The sequence below is a fragment of the Panthera uncia genome, unplaced genomic scaffold, assembly GCF_023721935.1.
Source record: "Panthera uncia isolate 11264 unplaced genomic scaffold, Puncia_PCG_1.0 HiC_scaffold_2037, whole genome shotgun sequence".
In the NCBI taxonomy this organism is placed as follows: Eukaryota; Metazoa; Chordata; class Mammalia; order Carnivora; family Felidae; genus Panthera; species Panthera uncia.
Window position 1 is genome coordinate 1 of NW_026058731.1, and position 16,229 is coordinate 16,229.

Below are 16,229 nucleotides of genomic sequence, written 5' to 3' on the forward strand. Positions count from 1 at the left end.
CGTACAGCCCGCTTAGGATTTTCTCTCCCCTCCCCACCCCTCCTCCTCTCTCAAAAATAAAACAAACATTAAAAATAAAAAGGAGGAGGGAGGGGGTTGGCTAAGTGAGCTGACACCGGAGGCCTGCCTGAGGCAGGATCCCCCGACTGAACAACTAGGAGGACAGGAGGACGACGAGGGCAGGCTCATTGTGTCAGGGCTCAGGGCCTGCCCACACTAGATGCAAGGAAGAGCAACCAGGGCTGGGGAAAGACACAAGTGTTTCAAGCTTGGCTGGAGACAGAAACAGGCCAGGAACCACAGGGCTGAGAGCCGCGGCTGATGGGAGCTGCCGAGGCACAGGTCCACACGCAGGAGGGTGCTCAGTGAGCTTTGAATGGATGGGTGGGGGATGAGGGGAAGCACAGATAAAAAGAATGGATGACAGCATGGAATGAACCAGCGGGTGGGTGTATGGATGGTAGGATGGATGGGACAGGTAGACAGAATGCGTTGATGGATGGGCGGATTAAACGGATGGTTGTTGAGTAGATGGTGAAGTGGGTAGATGGATAAATAATGGAGTGGGGGGGGGGGGGGGGTAAGTAGATGGAAGGGTAGGTAGATGAATGAGTAAATGGGTAGATGGATGGATGGATGGATGGATGGATGGATGGATGGATGGACAAATGGGTAGATAGGTAAGTGGATGGGTAGATGGCTGGGTGGGTGGGTGGGTGGATGGATGGATGGATGGATGGATGGATGAATAGATGGGTAGATGGGTGGATGGGTGACTGGCTGGCTGGGTAGGTATATGGACGGATGGATGGTTAGATGGATGAGTGGATGGATGAGTGGATGAACGGGTATGTAGAATGGATGGACAGAAGGAAGGTGGGTGGGGAGATGATGAATGAACAGATGGACTCAGGCTCTTTTGTGCTCCCTTCCCCAAGGGATCCTCGGGTAAACAAAACCCTGGAGTTTGCAAGGACCCCGCAAGGCCTGTGTTGCAGGTACAGATTTCTACTTGCCAGACGACAGCCAAACACCTGGGTGTGAGAGCTGCAATCACAAGGTGCCTAAGTGGGAGAGGCGGTGGGACATGAGGGAGTGAGTCACCCGGCTGCTAAGCAGCACAGCATCACGATGCTGCCACAGAGACAGGCGGGAGACAGGTGGGATGGTGGATGTGCAGCCTGGAGGCGGGAGCAGGCAACAGAGCCTTCAGCTGACAGAACAGGCCAGACGGACCTCTTCCCGAGTCCGTCAGTGAGCAGACACCGTCCGGCCATCACACCAGGGCTCTCTCTAACTGTTCGAAAGCTATGTGGGGCGCCTGGGTGGCTCAGTCGCTTAAACTTCCAACTTTGGCTCAGGTCATGATCTCGCGGTTCGTGGGTTCGAGCCCTGCGTCGAGCTCTGTGCTAACAGCTTGGAGCCTGGAACCTGCTTTGGATTCTGTGTCTCCCTCTCTCTCTGCCCCTCCCCTGCTCACACTCTGTCTCTCTCCCTCAAAAATAAAAAAACATTAAAAAATTTTTTTTTCAAAAAGCTATGCTGGCAGGAAGTGGAGAGGAGATGGGGCCCTGCTTCCGCGTCTCTCAGATGGGAAGCCGGAGGCAGAAACAAAGGGAGGGAACCTTTCTCCTCAGTCCGGGCCCTTCCTGCCCCTCCTCCCCCAGCTGCGCACCTGACAGGTTGTCGGGGCTCATCTGCTGGGCCAGAATCGCCTTGAGCTTCTTGATCTCCTGCTGGTACTCGCGCAGGAGGGCATCCTTGGGGTCCTCGTTGATGCGTGGCTTGTTCCTGATGTTCTTGGCCCGGTTGGCGTAGCGCAGCGTGCTGAGTGTCTCGTCGTAGTTGTTGTCTGCAGGTGACAGGCAGGCCACCATCAGCGTCTTCGTGTTGCCCCCCAGCGAGTCCTGCAGCAGCCGAGTCAGCTTCGAGTCCCGGTAGGGGATGTGTTTACAGCGCCCATCCACCAAGGCCGAGATGACGTTGCCCAGCGCCGACAGCGACAGGTTGATCTTGGTGGCCTCCTTGAGCCGCTCCCCTGTGGCACCCGTCTTGGACTGCCGCTCGCTGCCCGCCAGGTCCACCAGGTTCAGCTTGCCTGCCCGGAGGTGGTCCTTGCCCCGCTCGTCTGCAGACGGACCGGGCAGAGGGGGAGGGCACTTAGCCACCAGGCACTGAGCGCTCTCACCTGCCGAGGGTCTCACGTTAGCACATAGGAGTCCCATGAAAGAGGCACAATTACTGTCCCCATCTTCCAGATGAGGAAACTGAGGCTCAGAAAGGGCATTTAACTTGCCCTAGGTCACACTGCTGCTAAGCAGTGGATCCAAGATCAGAATACAGGGCTGCCTGACTTGGGGAGCAGGGGCTGGGAGGTCCAGACTATTCTCTGAGTGCAGCAAGGCTTCTTTCAGTGCTAATAGCTCCTCCAGATTTCCTGTGAAGCCAAAGGTGGGGGCAGGGGGCAGGGGGCACGACTGGGCGAAAGGTGGGGGAATGTGATTGTATCTTTCAATGCAAAAGACATTGGCTTTGGAGGCTCTCGGACCTGGTTCCCAACCTACCCCTGCGTCCTCCTTGCTGTGTGACCTTGGCAGAGTCATGCACCTCTCTGATCCTTAATTTTCACATCAACAAAATGAGACTGATAGCAACTCCTCACGGGGGCTGGTTGTTGGGAGGGGTTCATTCCTCCTGAGAACAAGCCCAATTCTGCAGTGACTGAGGCCGTGAGGGCAAGGCAGACCCAGGTGCTGAGAGTGACTGGAGTTGGGCCCTGGCTGGTAGCAGGGGCTTAGAGCACAGGTATTGAACGCACAGATCCTGGGGGTCCAATCTTGATTCTATCTCTAGGTAGCTATGAAACTTGGGGGAAATCGCTTGACTCGGTTTCAAATGAGATGGGAGGGGGAAGGCAGGCGGAGGGGCAGGGGCTTCCTCCTTAGTCTCCTGCTGGTTGAAACCAGAACTGGCCTAGATCTGCCCATGTGCACAGCAACCTGAAGTAAAGAAACAGAAAACCTGGCTGGTACCCAGTAGAGCCTTGGATATGTGAGGGGCTTGAAGTTTGAGGCTTTTTTTTTTTTTTTTTTTTTTTTTTTTAAAGCAGCAGCAGGAAGGAGGGACTTGGAACCGTGCTTTTGGAAAGCTCTTGGCTGGGGGCACCTGGGCGGCTCAGTCGGTTAAGCATCTGAGTCTTGATCTGGGCTCAGGTCATGATCTCTCGGTTCCTGAGATCGAGCCCCACATCAGGCTCTACGCTATCAGCCTCTCTGCCCCTCTCCTGCTTGTGCTCTTAAAAGAAAGAAAGGACGAAAGAAAGAGAGAAAGAGAAAGCTCTTGGCATAATGAACCAGAAGCCCTAAACAGGTTTATACCCTTTGCCCCAGGAGGTCTATGCCAGGATATACAATCCAAGGAAATGACTCTAAATGCGGAAAAGGCTCTGTGCACAAAGATGTTCATTGTGGCATTATTTACAGCACCACAAAACTAGAAACAACTTTACCACCCTGTAAGGATTTGGTTAGACAGGACCATTACTGATGCACTGTCCCTCAGGAGGGACCCATGGTCACAAAGACATGGCGGTAATGATGCTCAGTGAGGCACGGGGAATGAAACGCAGAGGAGAAACTCTTTACAGTATAAGATTTCGATTGTGTTTATAACTTTCATAGGGGGAAAAAAAGGACCAAAAAAACCCAATATGCTCAAATCTAATAGGCAGTTGGGTTTCTGGGTAATTTTCCCCACCTTTCTCTAATCTCTAAGTTATCTTGATTGAACTTATTTTATAATGGAAATGATAAACACCTTTTAAATTCGTTCAAAAGCCTGTTTCCAGAGAAAGCCTGCCTCATCCAGGCAGCCTGCCTCATTCTTCAAAACCTCCTGCAAAGCCCAAGAGGCACTCACTCTGTCCTCCCCTGTCCTAGTCCCTGTCCCCCACTTGTCCCCCTCATCACACGAGGCTGTGACCTCGCTGACCCCACCCTCCCCATATCAGCACCCCGGGGAGACTCAGACCCAGCAAACACAAGCAAGTTGCCCCGGAGCCAGGTCACCACACAGTCTGGGTGATGTGGTAGGAGGTACCCTGGCTTTGACCTTGGGTCAGGGATCTCTCCAGAATTGTGTTTCCAGTTGGGCCTAGGCTGCAACCTGCTGCAGTGCTCTCCAGAGTTCTATTCATGATGAACCTCAGACATGGAGGCAGCTGCCGTGTCAATGGGAAAAACCCAGATGTCACAGAGAACGAGGTTCCAATCCCAGCTCTACTGCTTATTGGTTGCAGAACTCTGCACAAGCAACCCACTGCACCTCTAAGAGCCTCAGTTTTCTCATCTGTACAATGGGAATTAAATTGCCCGTGTCTAGGACTGTTGTGGGGTTTACACAGAAGGAAGTGTGTGAAGTGCTTAGCACAGCAGCTACGGGAGGCCAGAAACAAAGATGAGTTTCTTCCCTTCCCCTTCCCTTCCCCAGGGACCCTTCCAGAAAGAAGGAAGAGGGAGATGACTGAAGAGTGGAGAGCACTGTCTAGAAGGAGGACAACCCAAAAGGTCCAGGTGGTACATTCTGGAGACAGAGCCCTGGGATCGATGCCCAGCTCTGACACTTTCTAGTTGTGGGGTCTCGGCTTCCTCATCTGTAAGATGGGGATGATGTTGGTATCCACCTCCTGGGGTTGTAAGGAGTAAATGAGCCAATGCACAGAAACCCCGCGGCCCATAGTAAGTGCTCACTGTGAATGAGCTCCTAGTATTGCTGTTATTGTTGTCCATGCTGTTTTTTCCTGGAAATATGGGCCCGAACGTGGGAGGGGCCACTTGGGTTCGCCTCGAGGCAGTTCGAGAGTCTTCTCCCAGTTTCAGATGGGCCCCACCCCCTGGGTGCCCACCTGGCCCCGCATACCCACAGCGTAGATCTCGATGCTGATGGTGAAAATGGAGTGGGAGCGCGAGGAGTCCTTGTTCATCAGCGTGTAGCCCACCGAGCGGTTCTTCCAGCCCGCCTCCATGATGCGCTCACACTGGGCCATGCTGTGCACCGTGTGCATGGAGAGCCCCTTCACGTACACCCCCTTCTCCGGGTGCTCCTTCAGCTGTGGGGCAAAGGGACGGGTCAGAGCCGGGAGAGATCAGGGATCCCCAAGGAATCCAGGGAAGGGCCCAGTTCGGGCCACCTCTGCCCTCCTGCGGTGCCGGTTGGCGCCTCAAATTCCCTGCAACGGGCAGGGGCTTTGTTCCAGGTGGAACCAGCCTCAGACTCATCCCCCTTCTTACCTGTTGTGGGGCCTTGGGCCAGTGACTTAACCTCTCTAGGCCTCAGTTTCCACATCCGCAAAATGGGTATGAGAGGCCCATCTTTCAGGGTTGTGGTGAGGTTTCAGTCAAATAAGGCCCAAACAACGTTTGGCGCAGTGCCCGGCACATGGCAAGTGCTCCGTAAATACCAGCAGCCAGCCTCACTGCTGCTTTTAGTGCTATTATTATGAAGGAGGTTTCCAGACTGGGAGCTTCAGCTCCCAGGGGCTGACCCCGTCATCACCCAAGGGCTCTGAAATCTTCTCTTTTGCCCTGTCAACACGTCTTCTGATCGCCTCTCTGCTGTGGCTCCAGGGACACGGGAACGTTTCCAGACCTTGGATCATGGCCGGGGAGGGGCCATTTGCTGCCAAGAACTCCCACTGGCCCATGGCTCAAGCGGGCCCCCAGCCCTCAGCGTGACGGCAGCGAGTAAATGAATTTATCTGATTGCTCCCTGCTTCCTCTCCAGGCAGCCAAGTTATTCTGTTGCTGACACAGAGCTGTGAGATGAAGCATTTGTCAAGTGTGAGGAAATAAAACTAGTCTGGCAGAGAGCAGAGTCATCTGTCTGCTGGTCTGAGCCACGGAGGCTCAGGTGCTGGGCTCCAGCTTCACGGTCCCCGGGGTGGGGGGTCAGGCCCCTGCTGCGTGGGGGTTTGGGGGGCGCACAGGCCTGCCCTATCTGCTTACGTGTGGAGAAACAGCCAGACCCAGAGTGAAAGACCGGACTTCACGGATCGGAAACACAACTGAGGCACAGAATTGTTAAGTGATTTGTTGAAGATCACACAGCTGTTAGCACCAGGGCAGCAGTGGGGTCACAGGCAAAAGAAGATTCTAGAGGCAGTCCATGGAGAGAGGCTGCAGCGTCCTGCGGTAACTGAAGTCTGAAATGATGACCTTGACCTAGAGGCTGGGGGTGAGGACGGAGCACCAAGGACAGAAGCAGGAGACCCTGCAGAGGGTGGCTTGAAGCCGGCCAGAACTGTCGCCCCAGCGTCTCACAGTTCCGTCTCAATGACACACGGGCGTGGACGGCCACCTGCTCCCAGGACCCCGAAGCTGCCTGCACACGGCAGGCCCGCTGGCCGAGCGGCCGCTCCTGGCCCCCAGGAGAAGCAGTCTGCTCCTTGGTCGGGCAGACCTGGGGTAGAGACCTGACCCTGCTACTGGCTGGCTGGAGAAGTCAATTTGCCTCTCTCTGCCCCCGTTTCCTCATCTGCCAAATGATACCGAATCCTACTTCTGCAAGACCTTTATGAGGACTCAGAAAAGGATGGAGGTGGGTCCGTGGAGGGGAGCCCGCCAGCACAGCACCAGGAGGGTGGGGGCGGGTGGGGGCGGTCTCTCAGGAGCAGGTAAGAGGAGTGGGGGATGGGGGATGGGTGCGGGGGGTGGGGCAAGCCCTCGTGTCAAGGTGCCGCGGTCCTATTTTCAGGCCCTGGAAAGCTTGCTCCCCCACCTCGAGATCCCCCACAGTCTTGCCTCCCCTCGGCCTCAGCCCTGCTCTTCCAGGGAGGCTCTGAGTGCCCGGGGAACTACTCCTCCCTGCAACGCCGCCCTGAGCCTGGTCACCATGGCGACGGCTGGGATGCCACCAGCACGGAGGAGGGGCTCCTGACACTGCTCCCCAGTGCACTGAGAGGCGCTGAGGCCTCACTCCCCTGCCCAGTATGGGCCGTGGGGGTCGGGGCGGAGGGAGCGAAACTGCTCCCCCCAATCCCTCCTCGCCCTGGCTGATCTAACCTCTAATTACCAAAACTCTCAGGCCCTGGGGCTCAGAGCTTGTGCTGTGGGACCCGGCCTCCTGGAATCAAAAGCAGTCTCACCCTTTCCTGACTTGTGTACCCAGGGGCTGGTCTTACTAGGTACGCGGAGCCTCAGTTTCCTCCTCTGCAACAAAGGATCAGAACAGCACAGCTCTCCTCCTAAGGCTGTTCTGAGGTTGACAGGAGCACCTTCAGCACCTTCTCCAGGAGGCGGCGACTCCACCCCCCCCCAGTGCCCCCGTGGGGAGCGTCTCAGAGTGCAGCTGTCACTGGCGGCCCCTGCCCCCCACCCCGGGCAGCCTGACTCACCAAGCCTGAGGCGCGGGGCCCAGATGGGGCAAGAGCATGGCTGCCAGCCCTCAGGGACTGGGTGACCGAGGCCATCGTAGGGTCTCCAGTGTTGCAGGAGGGGAGGAGGGCCCCCTGGTGTCCCAGCGCAGGTTGGCCTTTTGATTCTGACACACGGGAGCGATGCCCTGTGCCTCCCTCCTCTCCCCATTCCCCTGTCGGGGGCTGAGCTGTGACTCAGGCGCTCCAGCTCCAGCATAGAGAAGACAGTAGAAAGACTCCAGGTGGGCGGCTGGAGGTTCCGGCACAGAAAGGCCAAGCACCGCTGTGTTGGTCAGGAGCTGAGAAGGAGGGGCCAGGCCGGGTCCCAGTCAGGATGGGGACTGGAAGGAAGGGAGGTCACAGCCCTGTGGACCCGCTGTAGCATGTGGCCCGGCAGCTGGCACCAGGAGGTTTTCCCGTCTTCGCTGAACGAATGAATCACTCGGTGGATGTGCCTCCCTTGACTAGAACTCCACTACTGGCTTCTTACTGCCCTAGAGGTTTTCCAGATTGCTGACCCCCCAAAATACTCGGGGAAAGCCCCTCACAAGTTCTGGTACCAACGCCGTTACTAGTGATTAGCTGTGTGGCCTTGGTCAAGTCCCTTCCCCTCCCTGGGACGCACTGTCCCCATCTGTACCAGGAAAGGCCTGACTAGAAGCTCTCTATGGGTCTTCCCAGATCAAATTTTTAAGGATTTTTCCACCATACGGCCAGGACAAACAAATTTTTCAAGACTGCTACTCTCTGATGTCTGACTTGTTCACTTGGATCACAGAGTGGTCGCTGGTCAGAGGGGAGCTCACAACCTCCCCCCACCCCAGATGAGCCCAGGGCAAATGGGGGGCGGTCAGGGGGCAAGCAGGAGGCCGAAGTTGAATGGAGAAACAGCCCGGCCCCCACATGGGGAAGGGGTGGGGGGAACCAGGTGATTCTGACGTCCTGTCCGATCTAGAGGTCACGTGGGGCAGGAGGGCTGTGGGAGACATCGCAGCACCTGGTTCTGCCTCTCCCACCCCCACCCCCGTCCGGTAGCTGTCCAGGCGCATGCCCTGGGAAGACTTCAGCACTTTGTCACCCAAAAGGTCCAACCCTGACTCTGGCTTCCTAGCCTCAGGCAAATCACCTTGTCTCCCTCAGACTGGTTTTACCCATAAATGGAATCCCCCCGGCAACCTAGGCTCTCTCAGCCGGGGCATTCTGACCCTGAAGGAGGTGAGCTCACTCCCAATGCAGGTTGTGGGCCCCCTGGGATGTCCACTGGTTGCCTGGTCAGATAAGGGGCAGCCAGGAGCATTCTGGCCACAGAACTGGCTCAGCCTCCCCCAGTGGGCCTCTCCTCCTTGGACCTGACCTGCCTACCCAGCATTTACAGAGCCCCAGATAGGACACACGACCGAGGCCTCAGACCAAGGCCTAGACCTGGGCCTAGACCTGGGTCCAGCCTTGTCACCAACTGGCTGTTCAGTTCTGGTAGGTCACCTGACCTCGCTGAGCTCCCCAAAGGGTCAGCCAAGTTCTGCCATTCTTTATAGACCTCCTCTCAAAGCATCTAATGCTGCTGCACCTTGCTGGGAAATGATGCTCTTTCCTTCTGACTCCAGCCTTCTAGAAGAAGGGGAAAGTCACAAAACGTGTGTGATTCTCAGTGACCAGCTGAGCCAGCCCCGGGTTCTTCTGTTGCGGGTGGTCCCTGACTCCTTAGAGGGCTCCCCTTTGCAGAGCCCCGCGTCGCATTTCCTGGAATCCCGATGGCATGAAAGCGCTCACCCGTTGACGGCCTTCCGTGCTCCTGCGCCCTGTGAGCAGCTTGTCCTCACCACCCTCTTCAATCCCCACAACTACTTTATAAGGTCATGTCTTGGGTCCTGGGGTGCCCCCACACCAGAACCCTCTCGAAAAGGAACAGAGTCCCAGAATCTCAGGCCACCAACAGCCATGAAATGGGATGTTTGAGATTCAGGTCCTTGAAGTCAGACAGACCTGGGTTCAGATCCAGCTTGGGCCACAAACTTGGGCAAGCTAACTAAGCTAAGCGTCCCTTCCCACACTGGCAGATTGGGGATAATAACAGCTACCTGACAAGATGACTGTGACTATTACATAAGATCACGTGCCCAAAGCAGTCAGTGAACAGTGCTCAATAAATGATGATCATTACATTGTTTTTTTTTAGCTTGAAGGGCACTTACAGATTTTCACAGTAATTTTTTCAGAAGTGGAACCCAGTTTTCCAAATGAAATCTATCACAAAGACTTCATCTATTTCACCAGACACAGGTGGGATTCTCCCAGGTGAGGTGCAGCCCCCCCGCCATGTGTGGTCGGGGGTAGGCCCATTAGCCACTCCCCTACAACATGGATTCAGAGATTCCTCCAAAATTCAAGTTCAAAAGTCCTTGCTCTAGTCCAAACCGGCGCCTGTGCCCTCAGAACACCTCCCCTGTATTTCTGAGGGAGCACGGCCTGATGCCAGCCTCCCCCCTCCACCAGTCCCTGCCCGCCCAAGCCGCATCTGCACCCACCTCCAGTTTCTGCTTGCTGTCGGCCCCCAGCAGGTCACGGACATCTTCATTGTAGATCTCCAGGTAGGAGGCCCGGACCAGGAACTTGGTATTCTCTGCACACTGCGGGGAGTGGACAGGGACAGCAAAGATGCCTGAGCACTTGCTGCCAGCCCTGCCCCTGCAACCTAAGCCCTCTGCAGCCAGGACATCTCGAAAGCACCTCGTGGCAGGAGAGGCGATGTCAAGGGGAGGCGAGCCCCCTACCCTGCCTGGCAGGGCCACAGGTCAGGACCAAGCACTGGCCACGGTCTGATCCCTCTACAGCCGACTAGGGGCGCAGTCCCTGCTCTGCCATTTCCCAGATGCAGGAATCTCTGCTCACAGCCATGAGAGGCCACCAGAGCAATTCTCCCCTGCAGCCTGGACACTGGGATAAGTGGTCTTGGCCCAGCACATAGGGGCTACACGTCTGGGCTTCCCTATCTCGACGATGGGATGATAGTGATCTCCTGGGCCAGGGTGGGGGTTCCCTGAGATAATTATGCAAAGGGCTTTGCACAAGGCTTGGTCTGTAGCAACTGCCGAATAAAAAGGGAGGCTCTGATGGTTACAACGGCTTCTCGGAGGAGTACTCTGGATCAAATGATACATTACGATCCAGAAATGGCAGGAGGAAACCACGGCCCTGTCACGTAGAATTTTCTCAGCGTGAAGTTCTTCTCCCATCCCCTTTCCAGAAACCACAGCCTGCCTCCGCTTACCTGTGTCGAGTCCCGGCAGGCTCTGAAGTCCTCCCGGTCCATTCACGGTAATGTCTCAAGAGCCCCCAGACCTGCCCCTTCCCTCCAGGAGGCCCATACCTGGACGCTCTCAAAAACGTGCTCAAAGGCCCTGGGGATGATGCCTCTCTGCGAGGACGGGTCTGGCAGGCCCTGCATGGTGAAGGACTTCCCGCTGCCCGTCTGGCCATAGGCGAAGATGGTGCCATTGTAGCCCTCAGTGACACCCTGCGTGGGAGAACCAAAGCCCGGTGCTTAGCCGGCCGAGCCCAGCTGGACTCGGCCGTCTCCTAACTCACAGACTCAGGGCCCCTCCCAGGATGGCACTGGGCTGGCCGTGCGGTACAGAGATAAGGAAGTCACAGTTCTGTCCTCTAGGGGTCCACCTCCTGGTGGGGGACACTGTCCGTGTGTGGAGTTAAGGGCTTGTGCGGTGGAGCCTGGCCTCTCTTTCAGGGGTTCAAATCACCCTTTTCCTGAGTGTGTGCCGGGGGAGCTGGTCTTACCCAGGCACACTGAGCCTCAGTTCCCCCCTCAGGATCAGAACAGCACCTCCTTCTAAGCCTGTAGTGAGGTTTACACGCGAACTATTTCCTGCACTGGCACACAGAGGGCTCGCGTACAGGGGCGCTCACTGAACGTCTGCCTGAAACGTGGCGGAGACGGACCTGTACAAGCGACCCTCACACCAGGCAAGCGGAGGAAGAGGAAGGCATTCCAGGCTGAGGGGGTGCGGAGAGGTCAGAGTCTGAGAGCAGGTGGAGCCGGGGCGAGGGGGACGGAAGAAAGGAAGCAAAGCGGCGGCAACCCTGAAATCGGTCTTCACTCACTGACACGTCTGTTCATTCCACGGCGCTCCGGCTGGGGACACGGCGGTGATCGAGGCGGAACCCCAGTCCCTGCCCTCACAGAGCTCATGAGGTCACCGATTCTAGAACTCAGCACGGGGCAGCGGAATCCTGTGTCAGAACGTGGGCCCAGAGAGCTGCTCCCAGGCCCCGAGGGCCCACCTGGCATCCACACCCAGTGACCCGCAAAGACCCATCCTGTGGGCCAACGCGGGGCTCGGGATCCCCAGGGACTGCTGGTGAAGGAACCAGAAATCATGATTCACAGCTTCTCTGACGGCCAGGCCTCATTCTTCTGGGCGGAACCGGATGAGCCCCTTTCGTCTGTCCAAGGAAACCCTGACCACTGTGTGGGTTCCTGCACCTCCGCAGAGCTCCAGGGGGCTGCACACAGGGACCAGCCCCGGGTGGTGGGGCAGAGGCAATGGCAGACCCACCGCCCGGCCAGGAGCCACCGCCGGGCTCCTCAGAGCTGGGGACACATGCAGGGTCCACATGGTGCGGGGCCCAGAGTATCAGCGTCACCCAAGCCCGGGGAAGATATTCTACACAAAAACGTGTATCGCTTCGCTGTCCGGTAGGGTGGCCACCAGCCTCACTAGCAATGGGCCCAGTGCGACTGAGGAACTGAATTTATTTTATTTTAGTTAATTTACATTTCACAGAAGCAATATAAAATATTTTTCCATTAAACAGAACCTTATTTTTTGTTCCATTTCGTTTGAACTGTCGACACTTTAGCATCCGCAACATGATACGATGTAAGACACACATCTGATTGCAAAGACTTCGCATGACAGAAGAATGTCAACTATCTCTCACTGATATCAAAGAATGACTACACGTTACCAGTATGTTTTCTTGAAATAATGTTCCGGATATACTGGGTTCAATAAAAATCTCTTATTAAAACTAGCTTCATTTGTTTCCTTTCACTTTTTACTTTTACTTATTTTTTTATTTTGAGAGAGAGAGAAAGAGTGAGCGAGTGCACAAGCTTGAGCAGAGGAGGGGCAGAGAGACAGGGAGAGAGAGTCCCAAGCAGGCTCCACACTCAGCGCAGAGCCTGCCACAGGGCTCGTTCCCTCGACCCTGGGATCATGACTTGAGCCGAAATCAAGAGTCGGACCCTCAACCGACTGAGCCACCGGGCACATCTTTTTTTACTTTTTAAAATGTGATGGGGCGCCTGGGTGGCTCAGTCGGTTGGGCGGCCGACTTCAGCTCAGGTCACGATCTCGCTGTCCGTGAGTTCGAGCCCCACGTCGGGCTCTGTGCTGACCGCGCAGAGCCTGGAGCCTGTTTCGGATTCTGTGTCTCCCTCTCTCTCTGACCCTCCCCCGTTCATGCTCTGTCTCTCTCTCTCTCAAAAATAAATAAACGTTAAAAAAAAAAAAAAATTAAAAATAAATAAATAAATAAATAAAATGTGGCTACTGGAAAACTCAAATGATGTATGTGGCCCACATTATGTGTGTTTTAGAAATCATTGCTCAAGAGTGTTGTCCAACGTGGGGGCCACTAGCCACTGAGTTAGTTAAATTTAACTGGACTTTAAACAAAAGTAAAATTCAGTTTCCTCAGTAGCAGTAGCCTCATTTCAGGTGCTTATTTGCCACATACGGCCAGCGGTACCTACTTGGACAGCCTGGAAACAGAATATTTCCACCACTGTAGGAGGTCTACAGAACAGCACTGTTCTGGAGCGAAGTAGAAAACAATTTCAGGGGCACCTGGGTGGCTCAGTCAGTTAAGTGTCCGACTTCAGCTCAGGTCATGATCTCACGGTTCGCGGTTCGTGGGTTCGAGCCCCGTGTCGGCCCTGTGCTGGCAGCTCAAAGCCTGGAGGCTGCTTCGGATTCCGTGTCTCCCTCTCTCTCTCTGCCCCTCCCCGGCTTGCGCTCTGTCTCTCTCAAAAATAAACAATAAAAGAATTAAAAGAAAACAATTTTACATACATTTTTAAGGCAAAACATAAGATTTCAAAAAGGTTTCACCCATCTAGGGATACCTCCAGATCCACAAGGGATGGGCTTGCACTGAGAACGGGTCCTGCATGTCGGCCGCTCTGTCCTTCCACCCAGGCTTCTGCACGTCACCCTGTTCTGCTACTTACAAGTTGACTCTCAGGAAACCAACTGCTAACTGACTCCTTCTCACTTGCTCACATGCTCAACAAGAATCCCTATGAAACTGCATTACAGGCTGGATGCGCTAAGCATCTTTCCTACGTCACATTAAACACAGAACTGTTGCAATTGAAATAAAAAAAAAAAAACGTCTGTCCTAAGTTGCCTCATGTTCCCCTTCCGCCCCTTCCCCAAAACACTGCTGAATGTCCCATCGAGGGACCGAATGCTATGGCTTTTACTGTATTGACGTCTGGGCGTGGTAGAAGCCGTGGTACCTGGCCTGTGGGTGGGTTGGGGGTGGCTCATTAGAGGTGACTCAAAGGCCATGGGTGTTCAGTGGGAAGAAGGGGCAGATGGCAAAGCCACCGGCTGGGAAAGAGCCCACAGACCAGGCAGCAGGCCAGACACACGTGGAGGGGAGTAGCTCCGGCGAGAATGCGAATGGGCAGAAGGGGTGGGTCTGGGGTGGACAGCACCCAGGAGAGCCAAAGAGGTCACCCAGTGACAGAGAAGATCAGGAATAGGGACTAGATTTAAGTGCAGGAGAAGCAGGAAAGAAGAGAACAGGAAGGCTGTGCAATAGGACCCAAAGCCAGGGCCTGGGCAGGAGGCCCCGTGGAAGTTAACAGAAGCCCTGGGAGAGCTCGGGACCTGGGTCAGAGCCCCGCCGGGCACACAGCACACAGCCCCTAATGGTGCAGTGCTCCCGGCTCAGAGCCCCCTGAGCTGGGCTTTGCCTCTGCTGTGTGCACTGCTCATTTAATGGAAGGCAGCAAAATGCAGCACGGGGACCAGGTACTGTGTGGGTATCAAAACAGCCCCTTGGGGAGCCTGGGTGGCCCAGTAGGTTAAGCATCTGACTCTTGATCTTGGCTCAGGTCACGATCTCACAGTCCATGAGATCAAGCCCTGAGTTAGGCTCCGAGTTGACAGAGTGGAGCCTGCTTGGGATTCTCTCCCTCTCTCTCTCTCTCTGCCTCTCCCCCCGTACTCGTTCTCTCTCTCAAAATAAATTTTAAAAACTTAAAAAAAAAACACTCATTCTGTGATACTCCCAGCCTCAGTTTCCCCACCAGGAATGAGGACACCAGCTCCACATGCATCCAGAGTCTTGTGAGAATCAAATGCTGGGCTCCACCGGGAAGGCCCTTTCCACCACCTTCTTGCCTGACCTACTCTTCTCATCCTTCAGGTCTCAATTTAGATCTCACCACTTCCAGGAAGCCCTCCCAGCCTTCCCCCTCCTTTCCCATGCCCTCCAAGGCCAGGTTCTCTATGTTGCCAAAGTCCCCCAGGCTTCTCCTCCCACTCATCACCTTGGACCGTAGCTATTAGCTTAGCTGTCCCTTTCCCTGACCGTGGCCTCACTGAGGGCAGAGCCCAGGTCTTCTTTAGGGCTGTGCTCCCCAAACCAAGGACGAGCCTGGCATGGAGATGCTATTTGCCAGCTGAATGGATGGATGAATGAAAATGAATGTATGTCGTGTTGAGCCTGAAGCTCTGCGTGATGTCCAGAGGCAGGTCCTGGCAGAGAATCCCAAGTAGTGGGGGAACTCAGGACAGTAGGGAGAGCTACAGAAGGAATCTGATAGAGCCACTGTGTCCTTAGCATCCCCCACTCCAGGCTGGGGCTTCCTGGGGACCCTGACAAGGGGGGCTTCCTCAGGGGATTACTTCCAAGATGAGGCAGGGACCCATGAGCAAGGCCAAGAAGGACTCAATCTTGGACTCCTCAGATCTCTAAGGGGCCAATCTTGGACAAGGGAGCAGAGGTGGTCGTGGGCCTCAGGAACGGAGCCAGGGCAGGTGGCTGAAAGCTTCAGGGAAGATGACTCTGGCTCACCGTGCAGAATGGTCTTCTAGGAGCCAAGCGGCAAAGGGGAAAGGGGCTGTTTGGGGAAGAGTGAGCCCTTGCCACTGGCTGGTCATTCAGGGACTCAGTGGGGAGGTGGGGTGGACCAGACAACCCCTCAGGTCCCTTCTAGCCTGGGAGTACAGGACAGCAGGACAGCCTGGCCATCCCAGAGTTTGGGAACGCAACCTGGGGAGAGCTGCCCTCGTCCCCCGGGGCATCACCTCCATCAGGCCCTGACCACCGGGGAGTTCTTCAGCCCTGCCAAGGGCTTTGACTGAGCCTTCACAGAAGAGATGGGGCCACCAAAGGAGGTGCTCTGGAGGATGGTGACTGGCCTGCCAGTGAAAGCAAAAAGGGTCCTAAAATGCATTTGGGAAACGCTGGGTTCAGTAAGTCAAACCAGTTCCTTTGCTGCAAGACTCCCCAGAGCTCAGGTGTCATGATGTGCCTTGTGAAGCTTCACACCAGGGAGGCCGAACGCAGCATTTCCCAAACTTCCATTTTTCGTGGGACAATCTGTGACATCTCACTTAAACTAGTGATCCGCTGAGCGGTGAACAGGTGGGGAGGCGTTGGTAGAAATGAAGAGCCCTTGGCCAGAAGGCATGAGGCAGAGTTTCAGCCACTCCTCTGCTAGAAACCCACCATCAGAGCCTGGGCAAGTTTCCCTCCTCTGGGCCTCAGTCTCCCTATGTCC

General features: G+C 55.5%; 1 protein-coding gene across 1 annotated transcript; it reads right to left on the minus strand.

Moving 5' to 3' along the window:
* Positions 1–1,573: 1,573 nt before the first annotated feature.
* Positions 1,574–14,990, minus strand: LOC125917577 (kinesin-like protein KIF17). Its single transcript, XM_049623744.1, has 5 exons — positions 14,889–14,990; positions 10,779–10,925; positions 9,937–10,038; positions 4,918–5,107; positions 1,574–2,128 (listed from the first exon to the last, which is right to left on the minus strand). The coding sequence occupies exons 1-5, from the start codon at positions 14,988–14,990 to the stop codon at positions 1,587–1,589; spliced, it is 1,083 nt and encodes a 360-aa protein (XP_049479701.1). The 3' UTR covers positions 1,574–1,586.
* Positions 14,991–16,229: the final 1,239 nt, after the last annotated feature.